The sequence below is a fragment of the Eptesicus fuscus genome, chromosome 7 (genome assembly GCF_027574615.1).
Source record: "Eptesicus fuscus isolate TK198812 chromosome 7, DD_ASM_mEF_20220401, whole genome shotgun sequence".
Classification (NCBI taxonomy): Eukaryota; Metazoa; Chordata; class Mammalia; order Chiroptera; family Vespertilionidae; genus Eptesicus; species Eptesicus fuscus.
In genome coordinates this window covers 76,964,485-76,982,892 of record NC_072479.1, presented here as the reverse complement: position 1 = coordinate 76,982,892, position 18,408 = coordinate 76,964,485, and the positions used below count along the sequence as shown (strand labels likewise).

The 18,408-nt window shown below is 39.5% G+C and overlaps 1 protein-coding gene across 1 annotated transcript in view; it reads right to left on the bottom strand.

The window, feature by feature from the left end:
- ST8SIA1 (ST8 alpha-N-acetyl-neuraminide alpha-2,8-sialyltransferase 1) overlaps positions 1-18,408 on the bottom strand; it is a 133,991-nt gene that overhangs the window by 72,948 nt on the left and 42,635 nt on the right. Inside the window, exon 2 of the mRNA XM_008140483.3 lies at positions 9,919-10,063. Within this exon, the coding sequence (XP_008138705.1) occupies positions 9,919-10,063 (145 nt within the window). The remainder of the gene's footprint in view (positions 1-9,918; positions 10,064-18,408) is intronic.

Genomic DNA, 18,408 nt, shown 5'->3' with positions numbered 1-18,408 from the left:
GCTGCAATGTGGACACAAGATTAGATACATGAAGGTCAATAAAAGACTATTACAGATTTCTAAGTAAGGGGTCACTGTCATTTGAAAGTGTCATTGCAAAGGCAATGGTAAAGAAACGATAATAAGCCAGGCTGAAGCAAGGCTCTGCCATATTTTAGTACTATAAAATCACAGCCTTTTAATTATATCAGGGGAGGAGTTGGTATATCCTTCATTGGACAACAAAAAAGCCCAACCCAATTTCAGGATCCCTCTCCTGGAGTCTAGATCTAGAATTATCATTTCTAATCATAAAAAAGCTACAGAGTATCTGCTGCTTGCTACTCATCCTTTTCCATGAGTTTTCTCCAGCGAGCACCACTCCAGCAGGCGTGGAGCGTGTGCTGTTTGGCCACTGCTCTTGGTTTCGTAAGCAATAGTGAGAAGTGACTTATGAGAATTTAAATAAACAGATTTTTATAACGACAACATTGGCAGCGGGGGACATTGAAGACAGTACCCAATGGGGAAAATGGGAGAAGGGACTGGGTCTGTTTTCACTCACCACTATTCCCCCAGAAATCAGCACAGTTCCTAGCACACAATAGTGGCTGCTCAATAAATACTTGACGGATGAATGAATGGTTGAACACTTGTTTTATATAGACTCATCAGGATTTTAGGGAAGCATGGTTTTGCTGGCAGCACAACATATTCATTTGGTCAACAACTCTAACAAATGAGAAAGGAAATTTCTGATGTATAAATCCTTATTTTAATTTTAATTTCAACTCTGATTTTATTTTGTAGATTTTCTATTTAGCTAAGTTTTACGGTTCATGTACACATACTATATTTTATCTGTAATACTTTCCAACAATAAAGATACATTTTTTTAAACAAAAAAAAAATTCCTATATTTTCTCCTAAGTTCATAAATATCACTGGCCTTTGAGTTTAAATAGACCCTCCAACAATCCCATCTCAGGCATCTGGAAGTACCTGTAAACCGTAGTTACATCAGTTCCTACTGACTTTGCGTATTACAAAGTCTGTGTCAGGCTATAACAAAACAAAACAAAAAAAAGGAAATTCAGAAGTTATGGGTCTGGAATTGACAATACTTTGTGAATATACTATCATTGGAATAGATTAGACCCCAAATGTATATAAACTCAGAGAAGACTGAATGCTAGAAAGAGAAGATTTTAAACGAAATAATCAGATGATGTATATTTTATATTTATAAGGAGCTGTTAGCCAGTGCTTTAGTAATAGCAGACCAGATAGGTAATAATAATAATAATAATAATAATAATAATAATTTAATTTGCAATTGCCTTTTTCTCAGCACTTCTTTTTTTCTTAGCAAAAAGTTAAAACTCTGAGTCTAGACAGGAAAAATAAAATTTAGCAAGAAAAATCCTATGCATTATAGTTTTCAGAGTACAAAATGCTGGTTATCCTCAAAAAGCAATTGTTTCCATTATGGTCAGCAGATCTTGATCCACACCCCATCTATCCTAAATTTCTCCACCACACTTATCCTATTTTTCTGACAAAGCTGCTAACCTATTGTGTCATTTAACTTTGCCCAGATTCCTTCCTTCATTAGCTTCTGCTCCCTCCATACTGTCTGTCTCCACCGAGCTAGTCACAGGAGTGGGTAAGAACCTACTGCTTTTGTCTAAAGACACTCCGCTTTATCAGGCCGAATTCTCAACCTCTATATACATCCTGAGCCCAAATCTGGGGCAAACTTGGGTCCAGCTCAAGCCCTGGGAAATGTGGGTCAATCCTGGCTTCAGGGGAATGATTTGGGGAGTGGTCACCCGAAGCTGTGGGAATCACCACCAAATGACACCCGGGTTCTTCTAGCCCTGGTTTTGAAGCCTCTGATAATGTGGCTTCTGTCTTATTTTTAAAACATAGCCCCAGGAGGCCCTTCCAGAACTGGGCTTCAGCCTTGTTCTCAAAAACAATCCTTAATTTTAACCCCAACGCTGGGGACCTCCACTTTGTTCCCTTGAGGCTCTGACTTGATCAGTTCCCAAGCCTCTAGCAGGGTGGGCCCTGCCTTCTTCTGACCAGTCACTCCTGGAGGCTGTCAGCTGTTAAAACCCTCAGGCTAGTGGGTAGGAATTTGAAGTCAATTGCTATTTAAATTGGGTATAGCTCCATCCTCCCCCATGCCTCATCTCCAGAGCTGTGCACACAATTGGCACATCCTGTTAGTCCTTATTATCTTCTGGTTACTGCCAACAGTGGCCTGTGGTGAGAACATACATACCCCTTCTGGCGACTGGCCGACTGGCCGGACTTCCTTTTAGCCTCTACAGCTAAATTCACTCCTCTGTCTCATTCCCATCCCACCCCTCCTCCATCTGTTGGGCAAGTCTACACAGAACTTCTCAACCCTGCAGATAACAGGGTATGACTAGTCAGGCCACGAGAGATGTCGAGAATATCATGCTATCTGTCTTGTGATCAAGAAGATTAGAAGTCAATGGGAAGGAGAAAAAAAGTGAATTGATTCAAATAGACGCAAATATTAAGAAAATGTTCTCTATACTCATTTGTATCTTTTTATTCCCTGATCAAATTAAGCCACAGAAAATTTCAGTGTTAATATAAATTAATCAACTGTATCGTTATGTATTTAAGAGATTCTCTTACAGAGTTAAGAAGTGCAAATGAGCATATCAACAGTGTAAATGAAACAGAGGCCTCTGGTATACAAACAAATGCTGAAAACTATCAAAATAGGATGGAAAATCCTTTCTATACCTGGACGTTTGCCAGTAAGAAAGACCATGATGAAAAAAACAATTAAAAGGAAAAAATAAAGATACACCAACTTTTTCTGTAGGAACACACCCTGTTATGTCACCAAATCTAAGAAGTAAATGTTATATGGAACATTAACACCTCCTGAAAAAAGTTATCACTCCATCAGCCCTACAGAATGAGATCTGACCCAGGGGTAATTGGTGTCAGGCAACTTTTGCCATTGTTCTGCGGAAGCCACACACCTGAACCATAATCAGTCTTCGTATTAACTTTTATACACTGTCAAATATTTTAGAAAGTCTACACCATGGCAAGATAAACCACTCCTTACATTTAATTCTCATTTTGTGGGTCACCTGTGAATTTTCATTAGCGGGAGGTCTTGATTTGTAATTATTTTCTAACTTTGAAAGACAAGGCATCCTATAGTTTACCTTCCGCTCCTCTGCCGGGCAACTCCATTGTACCACCTCACTTCTAATCATCTGCTTTCCTTTCTTGCAAAGATAACAGATATTTGGAGATCTTATGATGATCCACTCTCTCCTCATCTCAATTACAGAGCAATTTGGAGAACAGTGGATATTAATCCATTGTTCACATATACAATCAATTCACTGGAAATTAATAATTTACCTCACATTGCACTTTGAGTTGATCATAATTATTTTCCATCTATAATGATACAAATGTACATTTGGCAGAGTCTATAGCATTACTTTATATACTACTTTATATTTCCTAAATCTCAGACTCAGGAGACTTATCTCTTCTCACCATTAAAGGGCCTGGAAATATTTATTTCACCCCTTTCCTAGTGGTATTTTTTCTTTTTTGCATCGGTTCCTGGCATTACCAAAATGCCAAGGAAATACGTATGTGCCACAAATGCTTAAACCGGTAATAGCAGTAACATTATTATATGTTTCATAGTGCATTCATCACAAAGTACTTTCACATCCATAATATCACTTTAATTTTGTTTCTCATAATAACACTGAAATCTGAAGACCAGTTGTTAATGGTCTTGAGTTGAAAAACTATAACATTCAGGCTGAAAACAGTTATGTGGCTTGTCTGGGATCCTACACGTCATCATAGAAAGTCCAGGTCTAAAACCCAGATCTTTAGACTCTGTTCCCTACATTTTCCTCTAATGTTTGCATCTGGCGAAGAACAATAGAGTAAATGACCTGAATTATGTAATGATAGTGAAACCTGTTCTGGACTCCTATAATACAGAAACAATGAGCAAAGGATAATTTGCTTTCCTTTGAAAACCTAGAATTCTCTATTATAGAAATCAAAATGTAACTGGTCTTATTTGTCCTTTAAATGTGGACCACTAGGGAGCTCAAAGTCAAGGAAAACTATAAGGCCATATAGGACCCTCTAGCCTGCATATCTACACTCTTTTTTCCTCTCAAATATCTACAAAAGAAATTTCTTCTGAGAGAATTCATATAAGAAAGGTGAAAAACCTTAAAATGGTTTCAAGATAACTGATTGATAAAAATAAACAATGGATCTACTAGAACCCATGTCTTCTTAAAAAAATAGTAACGGTAACTGTTTTCAAATCAGACAGTCCATGTTTCATATCCCAGCCCTTCTACCTTCCTGCCCTAAAATCTTCAATAAGTTATTTAACCCTTTTCAGTCTCAGTTTCATCCATGTAATGAAGACAATATTGATAACCACACAGAGTTGTTATACAGATAGAGTAACATGTGAAGAAACTGAGGCAAATAGTACATGTCAACTGACACACGTAGTGCATTTGTCTAGAGCTGAAATATTGAAAGTCCCAGCCTCTCTTGCAGCTTGACGTGCCCATGTGATTCAGTCCTGACCAATGACACATCACCAAGAGTCCATCATATTTCCTCTTCTGTGTCCTCCCTCTTCCTACTGGAATCCTCACCTAAACCAGAGATTCCTTTGCATTCAGCTAAGGATGTTCGAGCAGCAAAAGTGGATCCTGGGAGCTTGATGGCACCGTGCAGCTATCATCCAGCGCTGAACTTCTCACCTCCTGCTTCATTATTGTTTGAGATAAATAAACAACTATTTGTCAAGCCCCTGTGTCAGGTGTCTGTTATAAAGCAGCTAAATATTAACTTGACAGCGTGAACCTAACACCCAGTTAACAAAGATTATTCGTTAACAATCATTAACAAACCTTAGTCCCCTTAGTTTCCCTCTAATCAAAAAAGATATTTGTTTGGGAAGATGATTACAATAATATCAATAAGTTAAAATGCAAGCTACCAAATGCTACAGATACTATATGTACTAGAGGCCTGGTGCACGAAATTCGTGCACTGCGGTGGGGCCTCAGCCAGGCCTGCACCCTCTCGCAGTCTGGGCCCCTCGGGGGATGTCCGACTGTCGGCAGCCAGACATCCCTCTCACAATCCAGGATCCCTCACTCCTTACTGCCCGCCTGCTTGCTCCTTACCGCTCGGCTCACGGCTCCTTAGCACTGCTGCAGAGGCAGAAAAGGCTCCCGCAACCGCCACTGCGCTCTTAGCTGTGGGCCCGGCTTCTGGCTGAGTGGCCGTTCCCCCTGTGGGAGTGCCCTGACCACCAAGGGGCAGCTCCTGCGTTGAGCATCTGCCCCTGGTGGTCAGTGCACATCATAGCAACTGGTCATTCTGGTTGTTCTGCCATAATGGTCGCTTAGACTTTTATTATATAGATGATCCAAATTTCCTTAGGGGAAAAAAATTGCTGTGTGATTCAGGTATATCCAGGAGATGAAAGGATTCTAGAAAGCACATTACTGTGAAGGGGATAAAATGTTTATTTTCATTATAACAAAGTCGCTTTGATAAAAACTACTTCGAAATGTTCCTGCTTGGTTTTTAAAGTGCATTCATCACAAAGTAATGGTTTTTAAGGGCCAAGAGCACTGTGGGTCCAGGCTAAGTGGAATATGTCAGGGAGCTATGGTGACCAGAAGAGCTGGAAATGAGTGTCCATTTGGGATGCATTAAATGATGTTTTGTGATTCTTTATACATGGCCTTGGATGGCTATTCTGAGAAAAAATTACTAGTTTGTGATTTATATCACATGATTATTCAGCAAAATGTAAGAGAATGATGAGCCAACTGTGTTTTTATTACACCAAAAGGAAATATTTTTCAAATTATATCAGCACCCTTGTGGTTTCTAACATTCCTGCTCCTCCCGCACTCATTTCTAAGGAAATTTATGCTCTTTCTGAGTATAAATGTTTTAGGCCAAATACCATTTACTCAGAAATATCTACAAACATGAGACCATGCAGGCTTAAAAAGGACTGTTCTTAGCAAAAGAGGAAGGAGCTGACCCCAACCCAGGGGATGGGGAGAGTCTCAAAGTAGAAAGATCATCACATTGTCCCCTCCAAACACACACAGAATACTCTAGAAAACCTAGGTGAGGGTTAAAATTCTGCCCTCATGCCTAATAATACTCAACAAATACTAGAGGCCCGGTGCAAGAAATTCATGCACGGGGCGGGGAGGCGGGGAGGCCCTCAGCCCGGCCTGCACCTTCTCTAATCTGGGACCCCTTGGGGGATATCTGACTGCCTCTCGCAATCCGGGACCACTGGCTCCTAACAGCTCACCTGCCTGCCTGCCTGATTGCCTCTAACCCCTCTGCCTGCCTGCCTGATCGCCCCTTACCACCTCAGCCTGCCTTATCACCCCTAACCACTTCTGCCTGCCTGCCTGATTGTCCCTAACTGCTCCCCTGATGGCCTGATCGCCCCTAACCACCTCTGCCTCGCCCTGCACCCGGGACCCAGGTTTCCCTCCTCCAGCCTGTCACAGGCACCTGAGACCTGAGCTTCCCTCCCTCTTGCCAGCCGCAGGCACCCAGGACCCAGGCCGGCTTCGCCCAGGGGACCGTGGGCAGGGAGCTTCACCCAGGCCGCAGCCGCAGGCACCTGGGACCACAGGGCGAGAGGCTTTTCCCTCTCCCAGGCTGCAGACTGGCTGGTCCCCATTCCTCTCTAGTGGACTCATTTGTGCCTGGCTGGTCCCCATTCCTCTCTCCTCAGTGTTGAGTGTCTGAGCAGTTATGGTGTGATGGAGTGAGAGCATGAGGACCATTTGCATATTAGCTCTTTATTATATAGGATTTCATCAAAAGATAGACCCTCTTGGAAACAACTGCATCTGTATGTCCTGCTTGGCCTCCTGTAGTTCAGGCAAGCACACTGCAGGTGTCCAGCCCAGGTGGGACATGAAAGGGAGCCCTTGGCAAACATGAGCCGCTGGAAATGAACATCTATTTCAGTGGGAAGCACTGCACTAGGCACAGAAATGAAAAATTGTTTCTCAAAAGCTCACAAGAGGTATGGAGATCAGCAGAGAAGGATTTTAAGAAAACCATCGTATGTTGTTAACATAGATAAATTCGTATGAGGCAGAATTGACTAAGTTTAGTAACAAAGTTATGGGAAGTCATGAGAGATCCATATAAGAGCTACTAATTGCAATTCTGGAGATTCGGTGTAGGTGCACTATAAAATTATACATCTGAGTCAGAGAATGAGTGATATGGCACGATTTTGCTGAAACTCGCAGCAAGAAGGGACACTTCGTTCAACTGACAAAACTGAGCCTAGCCGACTCACCTGCCTTTCTGCCTAATGGGCACACACACAACTTCCTTCCCACAGGCAACATGAAGAAAGCACATCCATGAACTGGCTGCTTCGCTTCCTGATAACAAACTAGAAATATTTCACTAAGAAATAATAATGTGCTGAGCGTATATACCGTTTTTTCTGATGATGCAAAGTGATTTTTCCAGGATTTCTATAAATTAGTCGTTTCAGAATCTCAGCAGAAAAATACACACAACTATTAAAAATCTACTCATTGAACTGGTTCCCTCTTTGTGTTGACCGCAAGCACACACAGTGATGTCATAACTTCTGCTTCCTAAGAAAAAAAGCATTTTTCCTTTATCATTAAGAAATGGTGATGGAAAATAAAATTCAATTAAATGAAAAAGAAATGGTTCTACTGGCACAAAGAGGCACGGAATTCTGTGCACGCACTTTAAAAAGGAAATGTTTCCTACTATCCTACGGCTGCAACTGACAGATAAGATAGGAAGCTAGTTTTTATTTCTTTAACCGTCTTCTCTTCAAATCTGTTTTCCAGCATAGAGTCAGTCCATAAGCCTTCATGTATACAAAGCCTATTTTGGACTTCTTTAATTCTTTTCCAATTTGATGAGCTATTAAAGCGATTGCTTCCTTATCTCTCTTTATTTCATAGCCAGTTGATACCAGGTTATGAACAAAGGATAGGGTAGATTGACCTGTTTGTTCTCTAGTCCACCCTTTTCCTAGCTCCCTGCTAAAGCTTCATTTAAAACTGCCTCTCCTGGACTGCTAAGCAACTACTATTCCAGATGCAAATTAATCTTACCTATTAGATGCCCTTGAGGGAGATTTGAAAGCAGGGAGTGAGTTGGAACCCATCTACCTGACCCCGTTTCTGTTGGAGGCAGTTTGGGCCACACGAATGGCAACAGCAGCTGGGGCTTTCTAATTCCTAAACCACAGTTAGGGCATCAGGTTCTTGAACTAAGCAATTTCAGGAGCCACCTCTTGACTCGTGACTACCACATCTTTATTCTTCTAATGATTTTTAAGTGACTAATTCTCCATATGAAATGACTTTCTGTGAAAATAGCTAGGAAGATTTCTGTTCCTTGCCTAAACCTTGACTAATGTAATTATAGTCTCCATTCCCTCATCTGATGATGCAATATATGAACCAGAACAGCATTAATACCCAACATTTACATAATGCTTTGCAGTTTGCAAAGTACATGCACATCAATTATCTACATTAATCCTGACCACAAGTCTGAGAGGTGGTGGGACAGGGGCTGCTCTCCCCATCGTACAGATGAGAAAGCTGAGTCTCAGAAGAGTTAGGTGACTCAGCAAGACATTTACTTAGTAAGAGATGGAGACAAAACTCAACCCCACATTTTATAACTCTTTTCTTTTTAAATTACATTTCACGTACAATATTCTATTAGTTTCAGGTACAGCCTGTGATTATGACTCTTCATCCTTTCCTTGGACACTAGAAAGCCTCCCAAAGGCAAATGAAGAGGGGAGAGAGCACACAGATGCTAGCAATGGTTAAACCTTCTATTTCTTACTGAAAAATAAAACATCATTACACTCTAAAATCATTAAAGTAAACCGAAACACCTAAGGACGAAATAGCAAATATGGGCTATTTCAAAGAGAGTGGCTTTGGATCCAGCAGAGCCTGGGCCTCAAGTTCACAGGATCCCCCCCTTTGAAGACACTTTGCTGTTAATACAGATACATGAGAGGTTCAGTCCCATTTTCCAAGTCTGACCATGATTTCTCCTTCTGCATAACCATATTGGCAAACCAAGAGTGGCTAGAAGACTTGCGGAGGCCAAGATTCATTTCTCCATTTCTCCCAGATGACGATTTCACCTAAGATCCATTCCCTCTCCAACAAGGGCTCTCCAAAAAAAGATTTCCTTTCCCCCACTGGCTACATAGATATAATTTAGTAAAACATTTTATTTCAATGCTCAAGAAACCAAGAAGAAAAACATTAAATAGGCAGAGCTTCTTTTAGACCACTTTGAAAGTGGTCAGATTCTCTCTCTCCCTTATCCACCACTCCTCCACTTCACAGCAGTAAGCCTAACAACAGGGTGAAGGTTCAAGAGCTCTAAGAAGCAAACTTCTGACCCTATGGTCCCTACTCCCTGAGAGCAACATCAACCTGAAAACGGCATTCCAGTGCTGCGAATCTTTGAGATCATATCACAGCCAACCTCACAACTCTGGAATTCCACAATTCCCTGTCCTTACATTCATTCTCTGTTTGCTTCCTTCAGTCTCATGTGACTCAAATCAGAAGGGAACCTGTTATTCTATAGCACCCTACTTCTGCTCTTGCATCAAAATACTGTGTGATTCCTTCCCACACACAAAAATAATAACTATAAGAAAATATTTAAAATTAAGAAAAGAAGATGAAAAGTATACCTGATTAGTTAGGCAATTCAATTACACCTTTCCTATAAAATCAAGACATGTAAAAGACTATATTGAAAGGCAACAAACTCTATACTAACCTGGGGGAAGAGAGAATAAGTTGAATTGTCAATGGTGAATGAGTATAAAAACTCTCCATCATACCACATGCTCGTCCCCATGGGGGAATTCATTTTAGTCATAGCAAAGAGATGGGCGGGGTCACAGCAGTCTTCCATCTGTTTCCTAGGAGAAAAAATAGAGAGAGAAAAGAACACCGGGTTAAGTGAGCAGCAGACTCATTCACTTGTCATCCCCACAGAGATGTGCCGTCTTACCTCAGTGCCAACTCACAAAAGCATCTGTGTCTCCAGGGTGATTAGACTACTATTAATTCACTCTTCCAGCCACCAGAATGCATGACTGGAATTTTTCATAATAAAAAGAAGTTTAAGAAAAATACATCAGCTCTCAGATGCAGGTGAAATATGTCCAAAGGCAAAAAGCATCATCGCAACTGCAGAGTTATTGATTGATTTAAACATCCAGTTCCAGAAGGTGGCTAACTGTGGAGGCTGTACAGATATTCAGCTGCAGCAGAAAAGCATCTCTGTGGTGGTTTAACTATCAGGTAGTTAAGTTCAGTGACAAGGGACTTTCCATGAGCCATGTGGAGCAGGGAATGCACACAGGGGTCCAAAAGAGGGTGCATTCCCCATTTGTGGACAAGATTAAAGAACAACTCCTGGGAAACCTTTTTAAATAGAAACCAAATGAGATGACTGATTTGATTTCAGACACTAGGGAAGCAGCCTGCCTTCTCCTGATAGATCTCCTGGGGCTTGGCAGTTCGAATTTTGTCTGAACTCTCAGCAGTGTTCAACACAATTGAGCACCCTGACCTTGGCAAAGGTCTCCTCACTCCCCTAGTGTCTGGAACACCAGGGTCTCCTGAGTCACCTCACCCTTTGTGCAGGCTGATCCTCTACCTGTCCCTCCAACGTAAGCCCTGATACTATTCGATAGGCCAGTCTTTATATTCTCCTCTAATCAAAAGTTTTGTCAGAAACTAATTCCACTTACTCACTGAGCTTTCCTGAGTAAAGGACACCTCAGTGACACCTCTAAAAGGACCTGCTGATATAAACCACTTCTGAATGGCAACCCCACACAGACATCCTCACTCAGACATCGTAGCTACCCAGGGTACAGAAGCTTAGAGTTGAAAGGAGACAGTAATGCTGAGTGCTGGGTTCTAGTCCTGGCTCTGCCATTTACTAACTCCTTACCTGGGGAATGTTACTGGGCTTCAGATACTGTTTCTGAGAATGTACATATGGAAAACAGAGTAAAAGTTCAATACATGTTGTTGTTATTATATAACCTCAACCTCACTGTAGAGATGAATAAACTGATTCAGTGTTAGGACACTAAACAAGTCTTAGCAAATTCAAGAAGACTGAACTATACTAAGTATCTTCTCAGACCACAATGGCATGAAACTAGAAATCAATAAGAGGAAAACTAGAAAATTCATAAACTCATGGAAATTAAACAACACTCTCTTGTACAATCAATGGATCAAAGAAATTAAAGGGGAAATAAAACAATTTATTGATACAAACAAAAATGGAAACACAACATACCAGAACTTGTGGGATGTAGCAAAGGCAGTTCTAAAAGGCAAATTCATAGCAATAAATGCCTACATTAAGACACAAGAAAGACATCAAATAAACAACCTAACTCTACACCGTAAACAACTAGAACAAGAAGAACAAAGTCAGCCCAAAGTTGGCAGAAGAAATGAAATAATAAAGATTAGAGCAGAAATAAATACAACAGAGGACAGAAAAACAATAGAAAATATCAACCAAATTAAGGTGTGATTATTTAAAAGGATAAACAAAATTGACAACCCTTCACTGGAGTAACCAAGGCAGGGAAAAAACCAACAAAGTATAATGAAAAATGAAACATTATAACTGATACCACAGAAATTCAAAGAATCAAAAAACAACTATATGCCAAAAACTGGATAATCTAGAAGAAATAGAAAAATTCTTAGAAACATATAATTTACTAAGACTGAATCAAGAAGAAATAGAAAATCAAAATAGATCAATTACTAGCAAGGAGATTAAATAAGTAATCAAAAACCTCCCAAAGAAAAACCCAGGAACGGATGGCTTCACTGGTGAATTTACCAAATATTTAAATACAAATAGACACCAATCCTTCTCAAACACTTCCCAAAAAATCAAAGAGGAGGGAACACTCCAAAACTCATAAAACGAGGCCAGAATTATCCTGATGTCAAAACCAGAAAAAGACACTACTATTAAAAAAGAAAAGTACAGGCCCAACTCCCTAATGAATGCAGTTGCAAAAATTCTCAATAAAATACTATCAAGCCAAATTCAGCCATACATTAAAAGGATCATACACCATGGTCAAGTAGGATTTTTCCCTAGGATGCAGGAATGGTTCAACATATGCAAATCAATCAATGTGATACATATTGATTAGAATGAAAGAAAAGAATATACAATCACCACCAAACCAGTATTATATGAAATGCTGAAACGCATTCTTTAAGAAGAGGAAGAAGAAAAAAGTAAAGATAAAAATTATGAGCAACAAATACATATCTATCAACAAGTGAACCTAAAAATCAAGTGAATAAAAAATCTGATGAACAGAATAAACTGGTGAATATAATAGAATCAGGGGCATAGAAAGGGAGTGGGCTGATAATTCTCAGGAAAAAAGGGGTATGGGAGGTGCAGGAAGAGACTGGACAAATATCATACACCTATGGATGAGGACAGTGCGGGGGAGGTAAGGGCAGAGGGCTGGGTGGGAACCGGGTGGAGGGGAGCTATAGGGGGAAAAAGGAGAAACAATTGTAATAATTTGAACAATAAAGATTTATTAAATTTTAAAAAAAGAATATACAATAATCTCCACAGACACAAAAAAGCATTCAACAACATTCAATATCCATTCAAGATAAAAAGTCTTTAAAAATCAGGCATAAAAGCAACATATCTCAACATAATAAAGGCCACATATGACAAGTCTACAGCTAACATCATACTCCATGGTGAAAGGTTGAAAGCCCTCCTCTAAAATCAGGAACAGGACAAGAGTTCCCACTCTTACCACTCTTCCTCAACATAGTCCTAGAAGTCTTAGCCAAAGCAATCAGGGAAGAAAAGAAATAAAATGTATCAGAATTAGAAAGAAAGAAGTAAAATTATCTCTATTTGCAGATGGCATGATTTTGACATCAATAATGCCCTAAAGACTCAACCAAAAAACCATTAGGTCTAATCAGTGAATTCAGTAAAGTTGTAGACTACAAAATTAACATACAAAAATCAGCAGTGTTTCTTTACATTACCAACAAATTTTCTGGGGAGAAAAATGGATCACATTTACAATAACATCAAAAGCAATTAAATACTTAGAAATAAATTTAACTAAGGAGGTAAAAGATCTTTACTCTAAAAGTGACAAGACACTAATGAAAAAATATCAAAGAAGACACAAATAAATGGAAAAGTATCCCAGGTTCACAGATCAGAAAAAATAATATTGTTAAAATGGCAATACTACCAAAAGCTGTAAACATCTGTTGAAAGGAAAGGCCAAGTTGATGAACCTTGCTAAGTGAGAGTCAACTAGTAGTAGATTCTGACCCATGTGCCTAGCCAAGGAAAAACATTGGGTAATGTAGCATCCTGATTAAGAGCATGGACCCTGGAGCCATACTGCCTGGTTTGAAACTTGGCTGTCTCATTTACTAGTATGTGCACTGGAGCAAGCTCCTTTACCTCTCTCAAACCCTCATCCTCGAGATGGTTAACTTACTTCATAGGATTGTGAAGACACTATGAGTAAAGTTCTTAGAACTGTACCTGGCTCTATGTCCTATTATACATAGGTGGTGCATTATAAGTATTCACTAAATAAAGTAAATTCAGTTCATGAGAGAGGGAGAGAGAGCGAGAGCAAGAGAGAGAGAGAGAGAGAGAGAGGGAGAGAGAGAGAGAGGGAATGGAAGATAGATAACCTTAGGAAAGATAACTATATTTTTCTGCCAATTATGTTTGTAACATTTTAAAAAATAATACAAGGCAGAATAACAGTTATAGAATTATTTGATGTACTAGCTTTCAAAATATTAAAGAAAATAATCATTAAAAACTATATTTAATTTTCAGTTATTTAATTAATAACTGAATTAAGATAATGAGATGTTCAGCAGGGGAATGCCCTAGTTGGGAACTCTTCATATCTTGTTATGAGGAATTAATAGTTAAATGTCACATTTGCCCCTAAAAAATTCATGAGGAAAAAAAAAGCTCTTAAAAACATCATGAGAAATCATCATGACCCAGTCTTAACACAAACTCCTCATAGCCCTCTTACCTGCTTTATTCTTCTTTACAGCACTGAAAACTGTTTATATGTTTTATGTTTAATTTGTAGTTTTTCTTATTATCTGTCTCCCCAAGTCCCAAAATATAAACTCCATGAGGAGAGGGACTTTTGTCTTCTGCTCACCACTGGATCCCCACCTCCTGAAATGGTGGCTGATACACTGAACAGGAATTTAATAAATGTTGGCTGAACGAATAAATAACAAGTAGGAAAGAAAGAAGAAAACATTAGAGAAACAAGAGGATCTCAATGCACATTTTGTTCTCACTATTCAAAATTCAAATTGAAGAAGTCAATTCCTTATAGTTCTAGCCTATGGAGACCAAATACCCCCAAAAGATTGTCAAAATAATTGCTGTAGACTAGTAAACGTTTCTAGTAGAAGCAGACCCAGGATTTTTTGGATTTGCTGAGTGGTGAATCCCAAGTTCCTTAGACAGTGCATTAAACATTAGCCTGACGAGAGCAAGCATCCATTAGGATCGCAGACCTGCCACACAGGGACCACAGGAGCAGTCCACCCGCTGAGGGTGCTGATAAATTGTTCCCTTCACCGAAGTGTCAAACCTTCAAAATCTGACTTTCCAATGTTTGATAAGGTTTCAGGTTTAATCTTGTCTCCAAAAACTTCTTTCTATTCCATTAATATATCATTCCAGTCGAGTATTGATTTTAACCTTTGGCTTTTGGCCAAATGTGTATCTAATGCACTTCCTCCAAACAGCCAAATCAATAGTCCTTATTGTAAAATGTCCTGAGTCAAGTTCCTAAAATTCCTTTTAGACTATTATATGTTAACTCCTTGAGTTAATGTCACAGAGCTTCAGATTTATTGCTGAAAATGTTCCCACATTCCACATCAGAGATGGTTTTTAAATTGAGATAATAATATATATAAAGCGCCTAAGCACATTACATGGTCTTCAGAAGCATTCATTTCCTTCCCTTTAGTAGTTAGGAACCATGTAACTCTGCTTGCCTCACAGAATTCTAAGTTATTATTATTTTATTAGATATGATTTTTTAATAGCTACCCTCTTCCATTCCCAAATATGTCCTTATTTGGATAATAGATCATATATTCACTCTTTTAATAGTAAAAGCTAAACAGTTGGCATCCAATAAGAGAGGGCTTTTCTTTAATTGAAGAACGTGGTGGCCTACAAAGAAATCAGAGCAGTTTCATATTCTAAATGGCAGATTTAGGACAAGAGATGGTGGAAGGTAAAGTTTGGGCCATCATAAAGTTATTTTATCCTGACTTAAAGAAATCTTGGTCTTAAATGATCAGTTTTGAAAGAAGTTTAAAAACCAGGAGTCACTGTTGACTGAGGGCCCCGGATTTAGAGCAAGAACTTTCAGAATTCACCCTGAAGCCAACAAGCACGAGGGGCTTGCCCATGGCGAGGCAGTGGGAACAAATGGTTTACATCACTGACCTAAGAGATTCGAAATAGGTTTGAGTTTTGTATCCATCTAATTTATTTTTATTTTATTTTTCAATTGCAGTTTACATTCAATATTATTTTGTATTAATTTCAGGTGTGCAGCACAGTGGTTCGACAATCATATACTTTACAACGTGTTTCCCCAATATTCCAAGTACCCACCTGGCACCATATAGTTATTACAATATTATTGACTACATGACCTACACTGGACTTTACATCCCTGACTATTGTGTAAATGCAATTTGTACTTCTTAATTCCTTCACCTTTTTCACCCAGTACCCCATCCCCCTCCCCTCTGGCAACCATCAGTTTGATTTCTGTGTCCATGAGTCTGTTTCTGTTTTGTTTGTTTATTTCATCCTTGAGAGTCCACATATAAGTAAAATCATATGACATTTGTCCTTCTTTGACTGACTTATTTGATTTCATCTCATTTTCCACAAAATTCTCTTGAATGGTGAAAAGAGAATTATTGGTTAAAATAATGTTTTCTACAGGTAAAAAGTCTTTTCAAAGATGAATCTTCCGGATAATTTGCCAGGACTAAAAAATACAAACAGAGAAAAGTAGCTCTTATGTACTACTCAAGATAGCAGGTAATCATTCTACTTGGCAGCATTTTATTTGTCACATTTGAAGTGACTGCATAATAAAGGAAAAGTGTTCCAAAGAAAGGTAGATCAGTGCCAGATATAGTCTGCATTTCTCCAAAGAGGCCGAGCAGACTGAAAGGTGAAATCTTTGGAACACAACTACTTCAAGGATGATCTTGTTTTCCCTCATACATATTTATTTTGTAATGTACTTCACAAGCAAACATGCTTATTTTAATTAAAGAACATAAATGTTTCCAGGAAATAGTTCAATGGACACCTGTCTTCAGTTGTCCTGTTTATGCTCACGTGTCTGCGTAGCTAGAAAAATTCTAATATTATCCTTGAGAATCACATTTGCTGTTTTAGTTACCACTCATGATTTGATTCACTCAACCAATATTTATTGCACAATTTCTTTCTTAAATATATTGTTATTGAGAGGAAGGGAGAGGGGGAGAGAGAAACCTCAATGATGAGAGAGAATCATTGACTGGCTGTCTCCTGTACGCCCCCAACTGGGGACTGAGCCCACAACCTGGGCATGTGCCCTTGACTGGAATCGAACCCAAGACGCTTCAGTCCACAGGCTGACGCTCTATCCACTGAGACAAACCAGCTAGGGCTATTGCACAATTTCTATATGTCCAGGGCTGTACTAGGCACTAGGAGGAGAGAGAAGGAGAGGGGCAGGGAATGCCTTGCTCTTTTAAATTCTAATGGAGAAGCCAGATAAACAAGATAAATAAAGGATGTGGGTTAGGGAGTAAGGATATAATTTCAACAAGGGCTAAGTCAGTCCTCACTGGGTAAGGGACATTTAGGAGAGACCAGAGGAGGTGAGGAAGTAAGCCACATGGCTCTCAGGGAGAAGAGCATCAGGTGGAGCAAGAGCAAATGTCGAAAGAACTTTCAGGAAACCAGGCAACTGGAGTGAAGAGAGTGTGGGGTGATGTGTTGCTGGATCATGTAGGGCTGGTTTCACTCCAAGGAAAGGAATAAAATCTGCACTCATCACCAACCTACTTGTGGCAGCATCCACAGACCCTCAGGAATAAATCCAGCTCCAAAACCACAGAAAGTCATTTGGATTTTACTGAAGTTGTAATGGGGAAACTTGGCAGAAACTTCATAAAATCTCCCAGTGAACATCTGTCTCTGCCCTGGACACAATTCTATCATTTTCTCTAACCACCCCCAAACCTGCTCTCTCTCCATCACATCTCTCTCTCATCAGAGCAATTTTACTCTATTAGGCTCTCTAATCTTGACTTCCTTCATAAATCATTTAGCATCATACATAGGTATGAGAAAACCCACCATACAAACTCTTTTTGGATTTTTTTTTCTCTTTTGGAGAATGAAAGAATTTGAAAGATAATAAAAAATGTTCAGTTATATATGTTTAATCTTTAAGAATAAAATTATCTCTCTCTTGATCTATTCACAGGATCACACTAGAACAGCTAAATGGATATACCGAAGTTGAATAGTATGTTTTCAGCGGCCTGAAACTAACACAACAAATTCATTTGGAATGCAACAAATTCACTTTGGGAGGCTCAGGTAGGAGCATAGGGACGGGGCAGGTGCATCCATTGAGAGAAATAGTTGGGCAGTCAGTCATCTGTGAGAACATGAGATCCTGAACATGAGGTACAGATCAGAAGCATCAGTCCATACTGATGAGTAAAAGCTCCTACTCCCCTAAGTTTTAAACTTGTGCCCAAGTGGCAGCTACTCCAAATTACAAATTCCGTTGATTTACGAGTGAGTTGTTTCTCCAACACACAAGTTTACACAGCAGGGTGGGATGCAGCAAGATTTCTTGATGTCATTATAATCAGCGGTGCTCCTGAATAGCGGTAGGGGGCCAAGACATTATGCATCAAAACAAAGAACCCTATTCAGGAACATCTTTCTTGTTCTAAGGACACCGAGGTCTGAGGTTATTTCTGTGGAGGATGAGCAGAAGTTAGTGGAAGGCAAAGCAAATTAAAAGGAGGAGACAATGGTTATAGAAACCGCTTCATGAGTTTTCCAAATAACACAGATGTTTCTAAACTAGGGAACTGAGCCAGTGAACATGAGATGAGC